Source organism: Callithrix jacchus, chromosome 9 (assembly GCF_049354715.1).
Source record: "Callithrix jacchus isolate 240 chromosome 9, calJac240_pri, whole genome shotgun sequence".
NCBI lineage: Eukaryota > Metazoa > Chordata > Mammalia > Primates > Cebidae > Callithrix > Callithrix jacchus.
Genome location: NC_133510.1, coordinates 69,683,293 through 69,706,548, shown reverse-complemented (window position 1 = coordinate 69,706,548; position 23,256 = coordinate 69,683,293). Strand labels below are relative to the sequence as shown.

General features: G+C 53.8%; 1 protein-coding gene across 5 annotated transcripts in view; it reads right to left on the bottom strand.

The window, feature by feature from the left end:
* Positions 1-17,101, bottom strand: part of FAIM2 (Fas apoptotic inhibitory molecule 2) — a 34,449-nt gene extending 17,348 nt beyond the window's left edge. Inside the window, exons 1-12 of one of the 5 annotated variants that reach the window (XM_078336707.1) lie at positions 16,992-17,101; positions 14,866-14,923; positions 14,376-14,571; positions 11,901-11,955; positions 10,735-10,838; positions 10,256-10,320; positions 9,781-9,834; positions 2,944-2,994; positions 2,568-2,607; positions 2,001-2,038; positions 1,373-1,460; positions 999-1,094 (exon numbers count right to left, since the gene is read on the bottom strand). In XM_078336707.1, the coding sequence (XP_078192833.1) occupies positions 999-1,094; positions 1,373-1,460; positions 2,001-2,038; positions 2,568-2,607; positions 2,944-2,994; positions 9,781-9,834; positions 10,256-10,320; positions 10,735-10,838; positions 11,901-11,955; positions 14,376-14,387 (603 nt within the window). In that variant the 5' untranslated portion in view covers positions 14,388-14,571; positions 14,866-14,923; positions 16,992-17,101. Of the gene's footprint in view, positions 1-998; positions 1,095-1,372; positions 1,461-2,000; positions 2,039-2,567; positions 2,608-2,943; positions 2,995-9,780; positions 9,835-10,255; positions 10,321-10,734; positions 10,839-11,900; positions 11,956-13,059; positions 13,158-14,375; positions 14,572-14,865; positions 14,924-16,991 lie in introns of those variants that run through there. The other 4 variants (XM_035256850.3, XM_054238542.2, XM_002752443.7 and 1 more) reach the window with 4 other exon arrangements.
* Between the last annotated feature and the right edge of the window lie 6,155 nt (positions 17,102-23,256).

The following is a 23,256-nucleotide window of genomic DNA, read 5'->3' as shown; positions in this document are numbered from 1 at the left end:
AAACAAAAGCATCCCATCAAGCAGACCTGGTCAATAAAGGGTTCTTTGAAGTTCTGTGGCCCCTTCCTGTAGCCCTCCTCCCCATCCTAGATACACAGAGGGCCCCCAGGCCAGCTCCGGCCCTCCCTTCGTCAACAGGATCCTGGAAGAGCCAAGGAAATGCCAGCACCGATCCTGATGTCCTGGACGGGACGCCAAGTGCCCGGAGGCTGGGGCTGGGCAGGATGGAGGTTGGGGGAGAGTGAGGACTACTGCTCCCAGCTCTGCCAGAAAAGGGCGGTGGGGGATCAGGTACCATGTGTGGGTGAGGGGGATAAGCACTGGGCTCCCAGCAGTCCAACAGCTCATCTCTTGGGTTCCCAGGACTCAGAACTCAAGGGCTTCCTGTGATGCCCCCAATCTGCCCCCTCTCCACATGCAGGGACCTGGGAGCCTGCAGAGTCTCAGTTGGATTCCCCAGGGCAGGCTGGATGCTTCTAAAAGAGCAGAGATTTGGCCACCAGCAGGTGGATGCTCTATGGATGAGGGTATGCTCTGAGCCCCACTGCCCCACCTCCGCCTGCATGGCCAGCTAGATTCTGCCTCTTTGGACTTGGCTGATTCCCCAGGAGCTCCCAGAAGACCCTTCCTCAAGGCCCCTCTGGGGCTAGTGGGCCTCATGGAGCCCCAGTGCTCCCTTCCCTGCCCAGGGTTTAAATGCCCCACACCCTACCCTCGGCCTCACCTCCACCCCACAGAGGAGGATGGGAAAAGTGAAGCCGGATGTGGCTTGTGGAGCCAGACCTGCCAAGAAAAGCCTCCTTGTTTGCTTACACTGCCAGCATGCCCGGGGCAGGTGCTGGGGCGGGGGGGGGGGGGGGGGAAATGGGGGGGCAAAGGATGGCAGGCTGTGGGGACTTGGCTCCTGGCCTTCTCTGGGGAGAGGGGAGGGAACGGCACCTTGGGCCAGTGGGGCCCCTCCCTCCCCATGGGGCCTGCCGCTGGACCCAGAGACTCACATATTGGAAGGGTAGGAGGATGGCCAGGATGAGTCCGCTGAAGAAAAGAGTCATGAGCAGCACGAAGAGTACACCCTGGCAGGAGGTGAAGTCGAACTGCGGGGACAGGAAGGGGTCAGCTGCCCGAGCGGCCTGGCCTTCCTGGGGCCCCAGCTACAGGCTGAGCCCACACAGCAGGCCACAGTCTTGTACTCACCCCAAGAACCTGGCATTCCTTACCCTTCTCCCCCTCAACAGATGTCCTCCCCAGACCCAACTCACTCCGCTTTACTTCTCTCCCCAGCCCTGGGTCCGAGCTCTGAGCCCCTCACCCCACCTGCCTTCCCCCGCTCAGCCTCAGGCCCGGGTCCCTGCCTGCAGGCCCCAGAGCTGACCTTGGTCTGGAAGCTGAAGACGGTGACTGAGAGGCAGACGAGGGCCGTGATGCCCAGGCACAGCAGCACAGAGGTGGTGTTGTAGTAGCTGAGGACCATCAGGCCAAGGGGTCAGCTCCTGGGCAGGGCATCTGGTCTCCCCCACCCTCCTAGCAGCCCCCCACCTTATGTGAGGACCTGGTCTCGGGACCCCTGGCCCCAACCTGGTGCCCTTTCCCCAGATCCCTCCGTCTGCCTCTCCAGCCTTTCTTCTGGGCCCTGCCTCTCCCAAAAGGTTTAGACTCAAAATCAAGTTAGAAGGATCTTGACGAGGTGGGAGTAGGAGTGGGGAGGGGTTTGTGCTGGGCCTGGAGGTGGTTTACAAGTAACTTCGGGTCCTGAGTCTGGGGGTTTGCAAGCTACAGTTTGGGAGGGGGTACCTTGCTCCCAACACCCCATCCACCAGGCCAGGTCTTGGGGTCACTGTTCAGCTGAATGCTCAAGGAGAGGACCCTAGGCCAAAGCCTCCAGCCCCATCCACATGCTCCCAGGAAGGACAGTGTGTGGGGGCAGCTCCCCCCAGGTGTGGCCGATGCTTGGCTCCAAGCCTGGCCTACGGTCCTCCTCTCCTTCCACCTGCTCCCTTTACCTGGACAGCATCCCAGTGAGGTAGGCCATGGACAGGGTCTGAAAGGAGAAGCAGGGTGAAGGAATGCTCCAAACTCAGACTGTGGGGTCCAGGCACCCTTAAGATCCAGCCCAAGTCTCCACCCCTTGCAGGTACCCCTCAACTCTTTGTCTCTGTCACCCCCACGCACACTGACTTTCAGGAGTCAGGCCTGGCTAAGGAGTGTCCCCACTGCCAGCTTCAGGGTCTGTACCAGCTTTCCCTTCCTTTCTTCTGCAGCCACACTCCCCGCTTCTAAGACCCCCCACTCTTCTTCATTACCATATCTCTAGGATGCCTCAAATAACCCACTTTAAGAAGTCACAATGAAAAAAGACAGTGGATAGGGAGCAGGGCCAGATTAAGCCCATTTGGAAAGAGAAGGTGGACTGTGTTTGTGGAAGAAGTGGGGTGAAAACACCCCTGTCTCCGCAGAGATCTCACATTGGACATCCCCAGCCCAGACTTCCTGGTCCTCAATCCACCCTGCTTCCCTCCTTTCTCCATCCACATTCAGCATCTGTCCTCAGCACACCCCAGATCACTTACAAAGACGGTCAAGAGAATCAGGTTCCAGGGGAAATGCCTCCTGCAAGGCAAGCCACAGAGTTCAGGGGAGAGTGTCGGGGAGCAGTGGGTGCAGGCTGTGTCACCGCTGCAGGGAGGGTCTCTGACCAACCCCCTCTACACTCCTCAGAGCCTCTTCCTCCAGCCACATCCCCATGTGCCCCCTCTCCATCCCCCTTCTCCCTACCTCAGAGGCACCAAGTAAAGGAGGGAGGGGCTGGCCTGCTCGACAGAGGCCCAGAGAGGGATGGGGCCCTCTCAGGGATGCCCACCTCACTGTTGACAGGCAGTGCTGGGGCCAGAACTTTCATGACCCTGTTCATATTCCCACAAGTTCCTCCTCAAGCCATTATCATACCTGGGTCCAGAACAGCAAGCCAGGGTCAGGTAGGTTGCAAAGAACACAGCACTGTGAGAGATGGACAGATGGGTGAGTCAGCCAGCCCCTCCTGTGGCCCTCCCCCCAGACCCCTTGCTCATGCCACTCTCTGCCACTCCCTGCCCACAGAGCAGCCTGACAGGAAGGGACAGGGTCATCCTAGAACCTGGCAGTGGGCAGGGTGGCAATCCAGTTCCAAAAGAGAGGAGGATGGGACAAGCCTGCTTCTAAAAACAAGGAATCTTGGGTCACATGAGACAGCTATTCCTGACCACCCAATCCAAAATGGCGTCCCCAGACACTATCTTCTTATTTTATTTTATTTTTTAAGAAGGGTTTCACCATGTTGGCCAGGCTCCAAAGTGCTGGGATTACAGGTGTGAGCCACTGTGCCCAGCCTATCTTGTTATTTTGAAAGCCCATATAGGCTGGGTGCAGTGGCTCACGCTTGTAATCCTGGAGGCCAAGGCAGGTGGATCACCTGAGTTCGGGAGTTTGAGACCCGCCTGACCAACATGGAGAAACCCCATCTCTACTAAAAAAAAAAAAAAATTAGCTGGGCATGGTGGTACACGCCTGCCTCTGGAGGCTGAGGCAGAATTGCTTGAATCCAGGAGGCAGAGGTTTCGGTGAGCTGAGATCCCACCATTGCACTCCAGCCTGGACAACAAGAGAAAAACTCCACTCAAAAAAAAAAAAAAAAAGCCCATGTACAGCATTTTCCATGCGCCAGGCAGTTTTAAGTGTTTTATGAATATCAACAAATGTAATCCTCATATCTTTACAGCTGAGACAGGGGGAGGTCAGGCAGCTTGTCCCAGGCCATCTAGCTACCACGCTGCAGAAGCAGGATGAGAACCCAGGCATTCTGGCTCCAGAGTCCCTGCTAATAGCCACAGCACGCACTGCCTCATTCAGGCCCTTCTCAGGCCTCATCATTACCTGGAGTGATCTTATTAGTTACCTTATTGTTTATCTAGCCTACTAGATTGTAAACTCAGCAAGGTTAGGGTCCTTGTCTGTCCTGCCAGCCCCTGGCACAAGCAGGAAGTGGCACCTGTTGGATGAAGTTTCGGATCAGGTGGCCATGTCTAGTGGGAGGCTGGCAGGTACAATCTCTGCACCTGGGAGCAATTCAGAGCTAGAGATGGAGGACTGAGAATTTTCTGAGTAGTGGAGGCAGACACCAATCCAGGAGGTGGGAGATGATGGCTGGAGACCCAAGGGTGGGGCTTGCCCATGCCTACCTAGGTTAGCGATGCCATCAATGCATAGTTTCCAACCCCCAATGGGCCTTCAACATAGCATTGCCGTGCTTTCCCCATCTCCTTTCTCGGTTCTCTCACCCATCACCCACAATTTCAAGCTTCCTCCTCCATCCACAAACCTCTCAGGCCCCTCATTCTTCCTGCACAGTCTGCCTTAGGTGCACCAGAAAGACTGGAGATGAGGTGGGCTCCCTTGGCTTCCTGCCCGCCACCTGCAGGTATCATGTGGTGCTACCTGCCCTCCTGTGCCTCCTCCTGTCCCAGGCCAATCCTCCCACCCTCTTAGTTGCCTGGAGATCTCCATTACTTAAACCTTTCCACTGGTACCTCTTCTCCCACACAAGCCTCCTCTGCTGTTTTCCATCTTCAACCAACACCTTCCCTGCTCTAGCTACTGCCACTCTATCCTCTCTTGCAGCCAGGCTTCTTGAAAAAGTGGTCTCTATTCACGGTGCCCCTCCTCCATCTTCCCAAACCAACACACACAGCCTCAGCACTACTCAGTGGGAGCTGGCTTTGCCACATCACTGGGCCCTTATTGAGTGCAGTGGATACTTCTCAGTCCTTATCTTGCCTGGCTTCTCAGCAACTGGTCACTATCATTGTTTCCCTGGTTCCACATGACTCCTGGGTCCCTCCTACCTCCCTCACCACTCCTTGGTCCCTCCAGGGTCTCTCTCAGTGTGCCTGGTTCCCTCGATGTAGGGTTCTCTCCAGCTGTTGCCCCATGCTCTCCCTAGGTGGGCTCACTCATTTCTATGACTTGCTCACCCATATTTCTGATCTATATTTTCCTTCTCAACCGTGGACTCAAGTTTCTAACTGCCTACTGGGCAGACATGACTATTCAGACACAAGTAATGCTCAAGAGGTTAGAAGGGAGCTCCCTGTCTACCCTGCTCCATCTCTTGCTTTCCCACCAGCAGAGGACGTCATGTACCCTCCAAGTCACCCAATCAGAGACCTCAGCATCATCCTTAACTCTCACCCTGCTATGCCCAATTAATCACCTGGACTTGCTGATCTTCCCACCTAGGCAGTTCTCAAAGCTGCCTTCTTCCTTCCATCCCCACTACCACCCTCTCTCTCTGGCTCGGACCCTTGCAGGAGCCCACCTACCTTCTGCCCTCCACGCTAAAGGCAAATCCAATAATGTGACTTCCCTGTATAAAATTCCCAAAGACCTGGTAATGCCCTGTCTGAGCAGACAATGCATTCCTACCTACCCCTCCAGCCCTTCTCTCACCGCACTCCGCCCCTCCACTCCATCCCTCTCATCACAACCTGCTTTGCTCCCTGGAAACATGCCTGCCACACTCTGCTCCTGCTGGAAGGGACTGACTGGCAAGGACGCCTGAGGCCTGGGTTAGAGAGGGGCAACCCCTGTGCACCACAGGCATGCCTCAACCAAAGCCTGAGCCCCTGCACCCTTCAGGCCAGCTCCTCTCACTTCCCACCCAGGTATAGCATCTGGGGGCCAGCCTGCGACTTATTAATTTTCTATTCCCACCATCTGACCCAGAGCTGGTAGGTGCTCTTCAAATATTTCTGGATGAAATGCAAAAAAAGTGGCTCACGCCTGTAATCCCACCACTTTGTGGGGCCGAGGCGGGTGGATTACAAGGTCAGGAGTTCAAGACCAGCTTGTCCAATATGGTGAAACCCTGTCTCTACTAAGAATACAAAAGTTATCTGGAGGTGGTGGTATGCACCTGTAATCCCAGGTACTTGGGAGGCTGAGGCAGGAGAACCGCTTGAACCTGGGAGGCAGAGGTTGCAGTGAGCCGAAATCATACCACTGCATTTCAGCTTGGGTGATAGAGCGAGACTCCGTCTCAAAAATAACAAAAAACAAACCCAAAAAACAAAACAAGAGATGCAATTGAGACAAGCATATTGGATTCGGTGAGTAGGACCCCTTCAGGTTAACCCTTTCCTGGTCTTCAGTGGTTTTCAAATAATGAGAAACTGTTGTCACAGTGACCGGAGGGCTCTTCTGGTAGCTGGTGCCAGAGGCTGCTGAACATCCTTCTCCGTGAGGGACGGCAGAGCCATCCTGCCCAACTTAGGAAACACTCAGCACCTGCTCTCTCTCAGTCTCTCTTAATCTAATAATAATACCCATGTCCATGTGGGTGTGGGTCCTATCTCCCCAGCCAGACTGGAAGCTTCCTGAGGACAAGAGCCCAGCCTCCTTTTCTCTCTGGTTCATAGCTCTTCAACTTTCAAGACAAGGGGTCCAGAGGACAGGCAGAAGGGCCAAAGACCCTGGGATTGTGGTCCAGCTTGGGAGCCTGACACCCCGCATACACATCCCAGCTCTGCCGCTACTGTTGCTTGACCTTGACCAAGACCCAGTTTCCACCTTTGCAAAACAGAAATACTGGTACCTCACTGGGCTATTGGAAGGACTGATGAGACAACACAGTTCAAGCACTTTGCGTAGGCCTGGCACAGCGGAAGGACTCCCCAGGGGAGTTATGATAATTAGAAGTTGGCTGATGGACAGCTTCCTGGAAAGGCTCTGACCCACCTCCACCGGTTTCTGGTCTCACACTTTTCCTCCTCTGCCTGGGTTTCCCCTGGCCCACTAGCCTTCTACCACTGTAGGCAGGCACAGTAGCTCAGTGGGCGCAATCAGACAACAAAGTGAGAACCAATGGAGGGAGGCGTCTAGGGCCGTGAAAAAGCTGGGCTGTGAGTTGAGGAGGGGGAGGCTGGCAGCCCAGGGGCCAGGCAATGAGTCACTTAAGAAGTGAGAGAGAGAACCACTGATTTATGCATCAGAGCAGCAGCCCCAGGGCCTGGGCAGGAACCATAGCCTGTTTACAGAATGTCAGGACAGGGAAGTGAGGCTCAGGTGCAGGCCAGGATCCAAACCCACTGCCTTTCCCCAGCTTGTCCTGCTCTAAGACAAAGGAGGCAGCAGAGCACAGAGGGTAAGTTCCACCATCAGAAAGGCCTGAGTTTCTTCCCTGGTTACACTGCTTTGAGCCTCACTTTCCTCATCTGTAAAATGAGTATAATAGTAGCGTCTGCCTGGTTGGGCTATTGAAAGATCAAATGAAAAATACATGTAAAGTGTTTAGCACGGTGCCCTCCTTACAGAAAAAGAGCTGCCTGATTCTCAATTCTCCTATTGTTATTCTAAAAGGAAGAGACCAGGATGGAGTCCTTGGGGAGCACATGATGTGTTGCAGGAGGTGAGACCCACCAGGACTCAGACACAAGGCTGACTCAGGGGTAGGAGAGAGCTGAGGGATGGGGAGGGGACAGGGCAGGGCAGGACCCCAGGCAGGTTTTTTGGAGGAAAAGGGCAGCATCCCATTGGTGAAACCCCCAAGCACCTTTCACGCTTTGGGGCACCCAATGGAAAGTGCCCAGTCCACACCCACCTCCCACTTCTGGCAGCACCCACCCTGGTAGAAGCCAGAGAGAGCATCTCTGTTTTCTGCCCAGTGATGCTGAAGAAGAGGGACTCCAAATCTCACCATTCAGAGGTCAGATTCTCGCACTCCACCCTCCCAATACCCCCATCCCACCCAGTGGAATGGACTCTGTCCCGCTGAGCCTGCTCATTCCTGGGCTGTCTCCCTGCTACCACCTGCTCGGGGCAGACTCCCACAGACTCTCCCCCAGAAGGCTCAGAGAGGGGCATAAGAATCCATTCCCAAGTTCTCAGGGGCCTAAGGCTACCAGGCAGTGCTGACGCACCAGAAGCCATGCCAACTTGCCACATGGGCTGGCCCAGGTGGTAGTCTCTGGGGCCTCATTAGCTCTACTGTACAGCACCTCCCAGTTCCCCAAGACGCATCTCCCTGCCTGCTTGCAGACAGGCCCTCCTCCGTCCTCTGCCCTAGGAATGACTCTGGAACCCCCAGAGGCCAGGTGAAGATCCTTACCATCAGCCTCTGGTGGGCCCTGTGTGAACTCTAGGCCCATCTCTGAGGCTGCTCTGGGCTCAGCATGGTCCAGGCGGCACTGGGCTGAGCCCATCTCCCCACCAGAGCCCCAGGAACAGACTTGGGACAGACACAGTGTGCAAGCTCCTTGGCCAGGCAGTCAGAACCTCAGCTCCACAAGTTGAGGTTCTCCACTGCTCTCCTGGATGCCTCGGAATTCCCCTGCATGGAGCCTTCCAGCCCTCTGCCAGAGAAGTCCCCAGTTTACCCAGTGTACCACATGCATTCTCACCCCACACTTTTGCTTAAGCCACTTCTCTCCTGGGAACGCTGTCTCCAGTCTTCATGGCCCATCCTTTGAGGGGCACCCCTGTTGTGGGCTGTGTGTGCTGGTATATGGGCTCACTCCTTCCCTCCTCCCCTCTCTGAACGCTGCATCTGTTCATGCTGCCTTGGGCCACCCAATAACTTCCCCTGCAGAGGCCTCTGCTCCTGCAGCCCCGGTACAGGGCTGGGCTTACAGTGAGTGCAAGAGCAGTTCTGCTCTGAGCCCCAGGATGGTTCTGGCCTGGAGATATCCAGGATGACCCCTTAATTTCCCAGAAAGGAGGATCAGAATCACCTACACCTTCGAACCTCCTCTCCCAAGTTACCAGCCAGGTTCCTCAAAGAATATAGGACAAGCAGGAGCCAAGTGGCTCAAGGGCTGCAGGGAGCCTGCCAAGTGGATGGATTAAGAACACAAGCCTTAACCTGAATCTGGGTCTGAATCTCAGTTCTGCCACTGACTAGCTGTGTGACTCTGGGCAAATTCCTCATTTCTCTGAACTTTAATTTTCTAAAGTAATTATACCCAGTAGATGTGAGGACCAAATGCAATACTGTACGTCAAGCACACAAAACAATGCCCAGACCTTATTAAGCACTCTTTAAGTGGTAGCTATTATGATTAATATTTCATAAGCATTAATAACAACATTAATAGGAGTAGCAACATTATCATTAGTGTAGGCCAAATTGTTCCAGTCCCACTTCCTGTTAGGACCGAGGTCTGGGTCTCTCCAGGTACAACCCCAGCCCAACCCTTCCCAATTTGTGCAGGCAGCAGAACCTACCCCCATCGCCTCTGTGCTCCATCAGATTTAACACCCCAGAAAGGTCCTCTGGTCATGCTCTGAAGCCAGCAGAATGGGGCAGTGTTGGAGGGGATCTGTGACAATAGTCCCTATGGGGCTGGGAGAAGCTATGGGCTCAGATTTGGCCAAGAAAGACACAGAGGTCGGGTGTGGTGGCTCACGCCTGTAATCCCAGCACTTTGGGAGGCCGAGGTGGCTAGATCACAAGGTCAGGTGGCCATGGCCAGGCCTGAGATATAGACCATTCTGACCAACATGGCAAAACCCTGTCTCTACTGAAAATGCAAAAATTAGCCAGGCGTGGTGGCGGGTGCCTGCAGTCCCAGCTACTAGGGAGTTTGAGGCAGGAGAACTGCTTGAACCTGGGAGGCGGAGGTTGCAGTGAGCTGAGATCGTGCCACTGCACTCCAGGCTGGCAACAGAGGGAGACACCATCTCAAAAAAAAAAAGACAGAGATTCCCTCTTCTGGCCACTAAGCCTTCTCTGAAAGGGGACTGGGGTATACTCACTAGGATGCCCAGTACCAGCCTGGGTTGGCCTGGACATAGTCCTTGACAGGGTCACTGCAGAGAAGAGAGAGAGGGAGAGAGATTCAGAATGTACCCTAGGTCTCCATTTCTGGTTCAACATCTGCATCTGTCCCACAGAGGAAGCCGAAGGAAAGAATGCAGGCCCTGGAGGCTCGCGGAGTTCCAGCCCACAGTCCTCAGCTGCGATCGGCAGGTGTCTGGGAGCACAGCTAGTGGATTGAAGAGGAAGGACTGTCGCACAGACACCCAGAAGGCACCCTGGGTCCTCCCCACACTGGACAGAGGACCCCTCGCCCACGGCACTCTCTAAGGCTCTTTCCCAGCAGAAGGAGGCCCACAACCCCACAGGTAGCTCTCCAGGCCACATTCCAGCAGGAATCTGATCATGGGTTCCCTGGCCCCAGGCCTGGCCATGGACACCCATGGAAGGTGCTGATCTATGCTGCCAACTCACCAGAAGGTAAAGAGAGCCACGACAGCCAAGGTCACCAGCAGCTGGATCAGCAGGATGGTGTAGACCTGGGAGTGGGAGGGGATTCTACTCAGCTTGGGGAGTTCTGTTAGAGACCTGTCAGCCCCCCAGCGACTCAGTCACCTCTCCAGGTCCCCATCCTGTGCACTCCATCCTCCTTTTAGGGAGTCACTGGAGTGAACCCAGGGCAAGGTGAAAGGAAAGCAATGATGCCGCCAAGCCCAGCGCACTCCCCAGCATTGGGAGAAAAGAGGGGACAGTGAGTGCATTTAGGTATAGCAGGGGGCACCGGAGTGACATCTAAGGAAGCAATTCCTAAGGGAGCAAATCCCAGCTATCAGCTGGGATCACAAGAGAAGAGGGGAGGGATGGCTTCTGCAGGCAGAGGGTTGGGCCAGGGTCTGATCAAGGGGCTCCCCCACTGAGCCTCCCAGTCCCAGAGGGCGAGGGAGGGGCATTACTTTTCTGATGAAGACTCGACGAACTTTCTGGTCGTCCCAGCTGAAAGTGGTGAAGAGCTCATGCTCTCCAGTGGGGAAACCGTTGTCGTAGCTGGAGCTGCTGCCTGTGTGGCATGTGGAGGGCATGAGGGTTCCCCCTACATAGAATTACTGTCCCCAGCAGACACCAACTCAAAGCTGCCTTTTTGTCAACCTGGCTCTCTGGACCCTGAATTCTTTCTCTCCAGCCCCATTATCAAATACCCAGCCCCAGCCCAGCCCAGCCCAGCCCCAACCCCCAAATCTCTCTCCCTGGTCACTTCTCACTTTTCTTGCTCTGGGTCCTGGGAAGAAACTGTCACCCCCTACCTCTCTCTCCATCCCAGCTGGGGTTTCTTGGGAACCAGGCTCTGCCATGTGAATGTGACCCTCCCATCTTCTCCCCACACAACCCTCCTCCTTGGATATTTTGGCTCCCTTGCCATCAAGGATCACAGGGGGACAACCACTCTCTCTGGACCACCCAGCAGCAAAGATCCTGACCCTGGCTCATTCATTTCTCTTTTTTTTTTTTTGAGACAGGGTCTCACTCCTGTCACCCAGGCTAGAGTACAGTGGCATGATCACAGCTCATACTGCAGCCTGTACTTCCGTGGGCTCAGGCAAACCTCTCATCTCAGCCTCCCAAGTACCTGGGATTACAGGTGCACACCACCATGCCTGGCTAATTTTTTTTTGTATTTTTAGTAGGGATGGGGTTTCATCATGATGCCCAGGCTGGTCTCTAACTCCTGGGCTCAAGCAATTCACCTGCCATGGCCTCCCAAAGTGCTGGGATTACAGGTGTGAGCCACCATGCCCGGCCCTGACCCTGGCTTACACTGAGGCCCTTAGGTTGGGAGTTGGGGACTGGTTGGCTGTGGTCGGCCTGCTGGGGCTCCAGCTGGAAACCAGGGTTGCAGGGGGGCAGGGGCTGGAGGGGAAATAAAGCCAAGACAAGGGCAAGAAGTAGGGGTGGGGATGACGGTTCCAGGCGTAGTCCAGAACCCAGGCTTTCAGAAGAGCTTGGACACCATAGTCAAACAGAGCTGGGGCAGATTCCTCCCCTAGAACTGACTAGATGTGTGACCCTGATAAAGTTACTGGCCTTCCCTGAGCCTCTTCTGATACTGGTTAGTGATACCTACCTCCTGGGGACCAAATGAGATAAAAATGGAAGCCTATGCTCTGTGAAATAAAAGCCTACAAAAAAAAAGAAAGAAAAGAAAAAAGAAATAAAAGCCTATGTTCTCTGGTGGGAACTACCCTGCCTCACCCTCTCCCTGTGCCCCTCATCAGGGCCATTTCCAGTCCTCCAGTATGTTCATTCTGTCCCCTCCACTGTCCCCATGATCTCCTTTGCCCCTAGCAATAGCCTCTGTCTTTCAAGGCTGACCATGGCATTGCCTTGCTTTGAGCTCTTCAATGGCTCCCCAATGCCCTTCACTCAAGTTCAAGTTTCTTTTTTCTTTTTTAAAGACAGGGTTTCACCATGTTGGTCAGGTTGGTCTTGAATTCCCGACCTCAGGTGATCCGCCCGCCTTGGCCTCCAAAGTGCTTGGATTATAGGGGTGAGCCACTGCGCCCGGCAAGTTCAAGTTTCTTAACAAAGCGTCCACAGCCTCCCTGAGCAGCGCCCTGCAGCCCTCTATACATTCCTCCCCCCAACCTTTTTCTCAACCTGAGTATATTTTTTCGACCATGTGTTCTCTTGCCTCTGGGCCCCTGCACATTCTGTTTCTTCAGCATTAAACACTCATTTTCTTGCCTCTTCGCCAGGCTAACTCATGCCCATCCTTTGGGACTCAGTGTGGATACCCTTCTTCCAGGAGGCCTTTCCTGACTGTCAGGTGGGATAGGTAAGGTGCCCAAACATCTGTCACTGATTTGCATCACTGTGTGGTAGTTGTTCAATTACTTGTCTATACAATCAGCTCTCTGAGGACAGAGCTCCCAGCAGATCTTGCAAATCAACGCATCCTCCAAAACAAACTCAGATGCGGACCCTGTGCCTGGCACACACTTAGTAAATGTCTGTCACAGCTGCCTTCCTGCCTCCACAGTTCCTTGGAAAACATTCCTTAAAGCATCAGTCCTAGCAACCAGGATATGGGAAGGGAAGAATGGGAGAGAGCTAGACCCACTGCAAAGCTGAGGCCTGGAGACCCTCACCCTCTTGTTCTTTCACTTCTCCCTTGTGTCCTGTCTATATCCCCTGCCAAAACCCAAGTGGCCAGGCCACGGAGGGAAAAAGAAAAGGAAAGTGGGTGTGTAGGGCAGAAAGGAGGACCCCCACAAACACCAGACCTTCATTGACCCTCCAGTATGTCACTGGGTGAGTCTTCAGGGGTCTGCGCCCAGGGGGTTTGTAGTGGGAGGTGTGGACCATGGCGGCTACTCCCTATGAGCAGAGGCTCTGTCGGGGGTATTGTCTCTGGGATCCCTTCTAGAATTCTGCTGGGGGTAGGGGTGATAAAGTGGGGGAGGGGATGGGCTGCTGAGGGAGGCTGAAGGAGCCGAGGAGGGTATCCTCAGAGCTTTTGGGAAGCTGTATGTTCCTGGCCCTGAGGTAAAGCTCCCACAGGCTGCTCGACCCAACAGAGCAGCTCCCACCCACTGGGATTCTCGGTCTTCAGGAAGCTGGCATCCACCTGGGTGAGTGTGCCTGTGAATTAAGCCTGGTGTGGGGGACACTGAGGCTGGCACCCACACTCCCTTCCTGCATCATGCCCTCCTGCCCCAGCACAGACTCAAGGAAGGGAACAGAGATGAGGACAGTGATCAGTGAGGTGGGTCCCCAGACCCATATCCCCCAGCAGCCCTGGGGCCTCCATGGGGACCTGTCCCCACTGAGGTTTCAGATGAGCTAATTCACAAACACTGCACCCACACTCACAGGGGCCAGGCCCAGTGAGGGCTGTGGCCAGTGGCTGCCTCATATACCCCTCCTTCGATGCATCTATTTCTTCTAGGAGGGTCTTTCCTGACTAGCCCTTAGCTTTTCTCCCTCATCTGTCCCCTCCATTTGCTCTAGCATGGTGACTTGAAAAAAAATGCTCTCTGCTGGGTGCGGTGGCTCACGCCTGTAATCCCAGCATTTTGGAAGGCCGAGGTGGGTGGATCACGAGGTCAGGAGTTTGAGACCAGCCTGGCCGAGATGGCGAAATCTCTACTAAAAACTACAAAAATTAGCTAGGCACAGTGGCAGGTGCCTGTAGTCCCAGTTACTCGGGAGGCTGGGGCAGGAGAATCGCTTGAACCCGGGTGGCAGAGATTGCAGTGAGCCAAGATCGCACCACTGTACTACAGCCTGGGCAACAGAGTGAGACTCCATCTCAAAAAAAAAAAAAAGAAAGAAAGAAAGAAAAAGGAAAAAAAATGCCCTCTTCTCCATCGAGAGCAACCTGATGCAGACATTGTATCTCTCTCCCTTTTCATGGAGTCATCTCTGACCTACCCTCAGAACAGTCCTCCAAATCCTAAGCCTCTAACAACACAGCTTCATACAACAACCACACAGTGCACCTCTTTCTGGGCAACTTCCTCCCACTCAGGTTTTCCCTCTGGGCCCACACCTCTACCCCCACCATGATGCTCCAGGTTCCAGGAGCTGAGAGACTTACTGGGGTCCACATAGGCCCAGCTTGGGTGGAGAGGTACTGCCGAGGGGGCTGGGGGGAAAGCCCCTGCCTTCATCCCCTCCCCAGAGGTGGCCTCCTCATAGGAGGGTGGGGCTGAGGGCACTGCTGGAGCCTCCTTCTTCTCGCCATGTGCCTGCTGCTGCCCCTCAGTCCCGGGGGCCTTGTTAGCCACGGAGAGCTGTGGAGTATAGGCAGAGAGAGAGAGAGAGAGAGAGAGAGAGAGAGAGAGAGAGACAGACAGACAGTCACCAGGGAAAGGGAGCCTTCCAACTCCTCCTCACCAACTAACTCCTCAATTCCTGGAACTTCCAAGGGTCCTTCCTTACCTGCACTCGGAAGGCAAGAGTGCAGACAAGAATGTCTCTTTGTTATAGACAAGAGAACGGAGCTCCAGAGGGGTCAGGGCTAGCCAGGACACACAGTGGAGCTGGAGTAGGAATGGAGGAAAGAGAAAATTCTTAGGAGTGCCCACCATTGGTTGTCACTGTCGCTGTCCCTGGGGCAGGGCCTCTGTGGTTCCAGAAAAGGGCCTGAAACATAGTAGACTGTCACAAATAAAAGGTCTTGTCATTTAACCTTCCTGATACTTGCTAGTTGTATTCCGACCCATGCTTTAAAATGAAGAGAATGAGGATCAGAGAGGAAGAGTGACTCATCCAAGGTCACAGAGCTGCATGTGCCTAGGCACAATCCACTGGGGTTGGCCTCCTCCTGTTGGGCTGGAATGATGCAACGAGAATGGAGATGGGAGAGAGAAAGGCAACAGAAAGGGAGGAGGAGAGGGAGAAAACAGAAAAGAGGAAAGGCCTTCAAGGTGGAGGAAGGGCAAGAGGACCCTGGCTACAGGTCCTTCTGGCCTCATCCTGTAGGAATCTCAGCCTCTCCCCTAAACCAGAACACACTCACTGTGGAAGGGGCCTCAGCTGAATCTCTTCCTCCACTGAACAGATGAGAAAACTGAGGCTCAAAGGGAAATGTGCAATGGCAGGTTGGAAACTCGAGTCCATTTATACTCAGATGTGCGCCCGCCCCCGACCCGTGGAGATGTTTAGCTTTGGTGAGAGAAGGAGGGCCCGAGCTGGGAGGGCCGGAATGAGGCAGCCAGAGAAGGAAAGATTGGGGTGGAGGTGGGGGGATGTGAAAATTAAAACAGCCACAAAGGTCCAGCTCCCGGAAAATGGGATTTAGGTCTGGTTCCCAGAAGACTGTTAGAACTGAAGGGCCACTGAGGAAGAATGCAGACTTCCTCCTTTGCAAGGGGCACCTGGCTGAGGCGGCCGGGAGAGGGGCACGCACCAGACTTCTGGTTTCATCCAGACCCAAGGACCGCTGAACTAGAGAGGGTCTCTTCCATCCCCCAGCAAGCCTGTGAGTGAGCTGAGGACAAGGGGCAGAGGAGGCAGAGGTCCCCCTCATGCCAGGAAGGGAGCAGCGCCATGAAGTGCCTGGTAGAGGTGGGGTGGGGGTGGAAGGAGAGACTCAGCGAAGAGGGGCTGGAAACTGAACACTCCCCAGGCCTCCCATTCCCTCCCACTCTCCAGCCCCCCTCATCACCCAGATCTGAAGGATCATGCCCACCAAAATCTAGTTCAGCCCCTAGCCTGCCACTCAGCCCCCCCAGAGCTTCCTGGACCCTAATGCCCAGTCCCCCCACATATAGGGCACTCCCAAGTGAGGTCTGACCATGGCAGGAGGTGGTATCACCCAATGACATCACTTGAGGCCCAAAGAGCTTGCACACAGGAGAGGAGGGTCTGAGGGTCCAGGGAAGGATGCCATTGGTTCTGAAGCTCCTCTCAGAGAAGTAGGGGGAGTGTAGGGGAGGTCCTTCCAGTGTTTTCTCTGCCCAATCCTTAGCAACCCCAAACAGAGGGCCAGAGGACCCTCCCCCTTAGCCCCAGGCCCTAGTGGTTGTATAATTCCACAGGCTATTAACGTTACATAAGCCTACTAGGCCAGCCAAGTCTCTGCCCCAGCCCCTCCCCTACAATTCAGGCCTAAAACTGGAGAAGAAGAGATGCTTCTCCTGGACCCATCCATGCCTGGCCAGAACCAAAACAACAATTAGAGCATCCGGATGCAGTGCTGCCATAGCAAGCCCCAAGCACAGGGATGGAGCCAAGACACCCAGATGTGGACTAATGGCAGGGAGTGGGGTGGGGTTGTTTCTGCGGAGGGTGGGAGAGATGAGCTTATATAAAGTGGTTGGTTTGGGATTGGAGGGTTGGGCCAGGAGGATTGCCCGATAGGCACTACCCCTCAGGGCTCACCCTGGCACACACATACCCACGCACACACATACAGTCATACCGGATGCCCAGGCTGACTCCTCACCGGGCGCCTGGGCATCTGTGAGGAGCCTTGTGATGCCAAAGCATGGGGTGGGAGGGAGACAGGGGAGGAGAGGCGCGCCTGCGGGAGGGCGGGAAGAGGGCCCAGTCCATTCCTTGACATGGGCCTTTCAGTCCTCTGACTTCAGCAAGGACCACGTAGGACCTTCGAACTAGGGCTAGGGGAGGATGCTTTTGTGGTCCAGAGGAGACAGGGAGCTGGGAGCTGGAGGATGGAAGATGGTATAGGCGGGGAAGATGCCGGTACCTTTCCCTGGGTCATGGTGCCGTCTCTCGGGGAAGGGGTCCCTGAGGCCGGGGCGGCCGCTTGGGTAACCGCAGCCTGCCTGCGTCTCTTCCTTCCTCCGCGTGGGTTCTAGCAACATCCACTGCAGCCGGGCCAGGCGGGCCGGCGCGTACCATCGGCGCGGGGGGAGGAGAGGGCCGGGCCTGGGAAGATGCTGCGGAGGAGGCTGCGGATTCGGGAGTCCGGAGGGGGGGGGGAGGTGGCCGCGCACCGCCCCCCTCCTGCCGCTCTCCCCCCGCCCCCCCACCTCCCCACTTTGCCCTCCCTCGGGATAAGAGAGCGTCGCGCTGCGGAGCAACCGCAGTGGATGGATCCGCGGGGGATGAAGGGGCGGGGGACGCGGGAACTCCGTGACACGGATCAGCTGACGGTGCCCTCGTGAAACCAGAGCCAGGCGTCAGGGCCTCCTCTCTCCACTGTCCCTCCAACGTCTCTGCACCTCTCTGCAGCTCCAGCTGCGCATCTCTCTTTTCCCCTCCGTCTTTGGATGCGGCCCTGATTTCTGTCTCCATCTCCACCTCCCCTCTCATTGTCTATTTCATCATCCATGGTAGAGGGAAAGGTCTGGAAGTGTTATCTGTTGCCCGCATCTAGGGGGCCTGCGCCCCTGTGGGCCTGGGGCAAGCCAGTAGCCACCTCTCCTTGATCCTTTTTCCTGCGAAATGCACACAGTAGGTCTCTCCCTGCCTTGTTTCACAGAGACATGGAGTGAGAGGACATCTCTTTTGTTTCTTTCAACCCTGCTGGGATGTTTAACGGGGTCTTTCTGGAGACACAGCTAGTTCTGTCTCAAAGCCTCTCCAACCCCTGCCAGAGCTCTCTTCCTGCCTCCAAGCTTAGCTTCCATCACTCTGTCCATCTTCCCCCGTTCCATTCCTCCCATGCCAGGGCTTGTTCTCCCTGCTTCCCCAGACGTGTTCCTGGGACCCAGCCATCACCAGGCCCTGTTTTCTGTAGCTGCTGCAGTGTCACTATGGGGTTTGCAATCTCCAGAGCTGAGATCAAGTCCCAATTTAGTCACCCACTGGCTGCATGGCCTTGGCAAGGCCCTTAACCTCTCTGAGCTTCAGCATCTCCTGTGAAAAAGAGGCTTAGAACAGAGCTCTGTCCATCCTAGACTGACTGTCAGACACACAGCTTATGGCAGTAAAAGCATATTAAAGACCATGAAGTGCTGGAAGTATTCGAGGTATTATTAACTGAAAACCCTCCTACCAGAGTAAATGCCTTGGGCTGCCCCAGAGCGAGGACCCATAGACCTGCCTAAAAGAAGGATCTGAACCTGCTAGGATGGGACTTGGGGCAAGACTTGGGGCAGGTGGGGGTGGCCACTTACTTTTTGCTTCCCTCTTAGTGCCCGGGACCCTCCAAAAGACCTGGAGAAAGCAGGGCCCGGGGTGGGCAGATGAATTATCAAAGTTTTTTTTGAGATGGAGTCTTGCTCTGTCACCCAGGCTGGAGTGCAATGGTACAATCTTGGCTCACTGCAATCTCCATCTTTCAGGTTCAAGTGATTCTCCTGCCTTAGCCTCCTGAGTAGCTGGGCTTGCAGGCGTGCACCACCATGCCCGGCTGATTTTTGTATTTTTAGTAGAGGCGGGGTTCACCATATTGGCGAGGCTGGTCTCCAACTCCTGACCTCAAGTGATCTGCCCACCTCAGCCCCCTAAAGGGCTGGGATTACAGGCATCAGCCACCGTGCCCAGCCTAATTATCAAAGTCTTATCCTACCCCTTTTTGCTCTTTGTCCCTCACTCCATAATCACCAATTTTGCACAAACACACTTAAGCCTGGGCCTCTGTGTCCAGAGGCTCTCTTGACCCTGCAACCCTGAGCTCTTTTTCCAGCAAGCTGTGTCCTGGCCCCCAGCACTGCTGCTGAAGCTTTGCACAGCTGGCCCAGGTTGTGGCCTGCCCTCCTTCTCTGCATCTGCATCCTGGAAATGTTTTCCTTTTCCTGCTTGACAGCTTGAATGCCACCTCCTCCAGGAAGCCTCCTTGCCCATTAGTTGGGGTTAGATGCTCCTCTTCTGTAGTTCCCTAGCACCCTGATGTAGTGCCTGTCATATGGCGCTGTGAAGTTTCTTTGACTGGCTCTAAGCTCCTATAGCAGTTTTTGTGTGAGCTGGACTGAGTGCAGTGCCAGGTGTGTGGAATGCACTCCATCAGTTGCATCTATTAATATATTTCAGGTGTGGCATTATGCACAGCCTGACTTTCATCAGCCTCAGCACGTTCATGCTTGTGAATCCCTCCTGATCTTTCTCTCCCATTCACTCTGCAGTCCAGCCACACAGACCTCTTAGCTGTTCCTTGGACTGGGCTGAGCATGCTGAGGGCCTTTGCACGGGCTGTGTCTTGTTTGGAAATTCTACAGAGCACTGTGTGACTTCCTCCCTCACTAACTTCACTGCTCTGCTCAGACATCGCCTCACGGGTGGTCTTCCTGGTCTTATACAAAGGAGCAATGTCACCCACATACTCCCACCCACCACATTGGACAGTCCCTTTTTTCTGATTAAGCTTTACTTCTCCTTTGTCAGTCGTTACCTTTGACATTTTATTGTTGTTGTTTAGTTCTCTCTTTCTCTCTCCCACTAGAATGTGAGCTACAGAGGAGGAGGAGTTTTGGGGTGTTGTGTCATTGCCCTGTACCTGTGGGTTAAAATAGTGCCTGACATGGATGTAGTAGGTTGATAAATATTTGGCTAAGTATAGCATTATACAAAATCTTTATATTCCTGAGACATGCTGACATTGTTAGTGCTCTCGGGTTTCTCAGATGTTGGACTCTATTACCTTGACATTGCTTATATGTCCCCCACCTCATTTTTTTTTTTTTTGAGACAGGGTTTCGCTCTGTTGCCCAGGCTGGAGTGCAGTGTTGTGACTATGGCTTATTGCAGTCTGAATTTCTGGGCTCAAGCATCGTCCTGCCTCAACCTCCCAAGTAACTAGGGAGGTGTTATACATGTTCCCATGAGGTGGTCTTTTGACATTACTCAACAAAAAAGTTTTTAGAGACGTAGTTTCACTCTTGTTGCCCAGCTGGAGTGCAGTGGTGTGATCTCGGCTTGCAGCAACCTCTACCTCCCAGGTTCAAATGATTCTCCACCCTCAGCTTCCTGAGTAGCTGGGACTACAGGTGCCCACCACCAAACCCAGCTAACTTGTATTTTTGGTAGAGATGGGATTTCACCATGTTGGTCAGGCTGGTCTCGAACCCCTGTCCTCAGCCTATCTGCCTACCTTGGCCTCCCAAAGTGCTGGGATTACAGGCATGAGCCACCCCGCGTGGCTGACATTACTCAAATATTAAACATTCGTGTAACATTCCTCTGGCCTCTGGAGACAGGTGTGGTAGTCAAAAGCCCAGGCAACAGTGGTAGGCAGCTTTGCTCCAGAGCCCGGCTCCCTATTTAAAAGCTGTTTGGCTCTGGACAAGTGAGTTCCCATCTTAAAGCCTCAGTTTCCTCATTTGTAAAATGGGGGATCACGATAGTACTAACTTCATAGGATTGTCATGAGGATTAAATGATAATATATGCAGAGTGCCCAGCACGCAGTAAGCTCTTGGTGTTAGCTGTTAGTGTTAGCCTTAAGGGTTCCACAAATATTGTTTAATGAAATAATTAATTTCTTTTTTCTTTTTCTTTTCTTTTATTTTTTCCCAACTTCTTGTTGATTTGCAGAAATAATTAATTTCTACCACAGAAGGCAGCTCAGTCCCACAGTTACTCATTTGTTCATTCATTTGTCATGTCTGTTGTCTCTGTCCCTGTTGACACAATTGGTAGAAGCCATTTTCAAGAAGGATGAGGTCCTTTCAGATTCACCCCTGGGCAGGAGGGACAGGCAGTGCTGGGGTGGCTGAGGGCTGGGGGAGGGGGCCTTGGGAGAGTCAGAAACTGTAAGGGGCTTCCCAGGGTATAGCTGGTGAGGTTGTTGGGGTCACATCCTCAAATCTCCACAGCCACGATAGGCTTTATCTATTTGTACAAGGCAGGGAAGTAATGGGGAGTTTCAAGCTTTATTGTATTTTATTATTTATTTCTTATTTTTCTTAGATAGAATCTCACTCTATCGCTCAGACTGGAATGCAGTGGCATGATCATGGCTCACTGTGGCCTCGACCTTCCAGGCTCAAGCAATTCTCCCATTTCACCCTCTCAAGTAGCTAGGACTATAAGCATGCATACCATGCCTGGTTAATTTTATTTTTTGTAAAAACGGTGTCTCACTATGTTGCCCAGGCTGGTCTCGAACTCCTGGGCTCAAGCGATCCTCCCACCTTGCCCACCCAAAGGCTGGGATTACAGGAGTGAGCCAATGTGCCTGGCCTCAAGGTTGTTTTCTTTTGTTTTTTATTTTTTAATCCTCCCACCCTCAAGGTTGTTTTTGAACAGGGAAATGACATGTTCAAAGTCATGCTTCAGAAAGACTAACCAGGCCTAACACGGTGGCTCATGCTGTAATCCCAGTACTTTGGGGAGCCAAGGAGGATGGATCACCTGAGGTTAGGAGTTTGAGACCAGCCTGACCAACATGATGAAACCCCATCCCTACTAAAAATACTAGCTGGACACAGTGGCACACGCCTGTCATCCCAGCTACCTGGGAGGCTGAGGCAGGAGAATTGCTTGAACCTGGGAGGCAGAGGTTGCAGTGAGCCAAGTTCATGCCATTGTACTCCAGGAGCCTGGGCAACAAGAGCAGAACTCCATCTCAAAAAAAAAAAAAGACAAATAAATAAAAGAAAGACCAACTTTCTGTAGTAATTTTTGTTAGTGTGTGTGTGTATATACACACACACACACACACACACACACACACACACATTTTTTAGGCAGAGTCTCACTCTGTCACCTAGGCTGGAGTGCATTGGTGCGATCTCAGCTCACTGCAACCTCCATCTCCCAGGTTCAAGCAATTCTCCTACCTCAGCCTCCCAAGTAGTGGGGTTGGCGGTGGGGGGGGGGCAAAGGTGTGGATGGAGGTGATTTCTCATTTTACAGACATGGAAGCACAAGGCCAAAGAGGTTGAGTGACTATCACAGGGTTACATGACACGCTGGGGTCAAGGCCAGTAAGAAGAATGCATTTGGCCCCAGCTCAGGCACCATTACCTCTAGAGGGATTCAGTGACAACACTGAGGTTGGGAGTGGGAGGGTCTCAGACCTCCTAGGTGAGTAGAATCAGAGATATCCAGGCTCCTCTCCTCGGATCCTATCCAATAACACACACACACAGACCCAAACACCCAGCCTGCACCACTCTCTGCTTCCCCACTGAACTGGCAAAAAGAGAAGCTGTGCTTTTGAGGCCAATGATGTGAGGGGCAGAGGAAGGGGTTAGATAGGGCCCAGCTCACGCACAGTAAGAAGGCTCTCAGGGTCACAAGAGGCGAATGGACTGGGCCAGCTCAGGCATCAGGCTGCTTTCTCCCTCCTGGGTATAGCTGGGCCTCAACCGCGGCAGCCCTCCACTTCAAATCCTGCCATCACCCTGCAGGCCCCGGCCCCTACCCTTCCCACCTGCCCGTCTCGCTGTTCTTCACAGGGGTTCTTCCTGCCTCTCTCATCCCACCACAGTCCCACAGAGAGGAACCTGACACTCTCTGGCCACCCAGAGTCTGGTTGCACAACCCCTCTCTGCTGTGGTCCTGTTCCTGCCTCCCCACGCCCCTTGCACTAGACAGTCTCCAAAACGCAGGACACAAAGCCGAAGCCTTTGGCAGGCACCAACATCCTGAGTCGCCATGGTTCACAGCTGCAGGAATTATGAGGGCCAACTACATGTCAAGCACTGATGTGTGTACAACTGTGACCGCAACAGACACAAACCCCGGCCCTGTGGGGTTACTTCTTATTGGGGACTATTGGTGCCTGACCCAGAGAGTGATTGTGAGGACTCAGTGAGATGACATTTGGACAGGGCTCAGCATAGTGCCTGGCACACGACAGGTCTGACAAGTTAGAGCCACTGCTCTGAACATCCATACTGAATCACAGAACTATTTGCTGAGAACTTACTGTGTGCCGGCACCATGCTAGGTGCTAGGGAGACCTCACCATCTAACTAAAACCTGACTGGTTAACAACTTAAAACTTTTCTAAACAGGTAAAAGCAGTGGAGAGCTGGGACATGCCTGTGAGCACGTCCAGCACAGATATCTTGGTTAAAGTACAAGGACATAGAATGTACTGCGTGCCTGTAATCATGGCG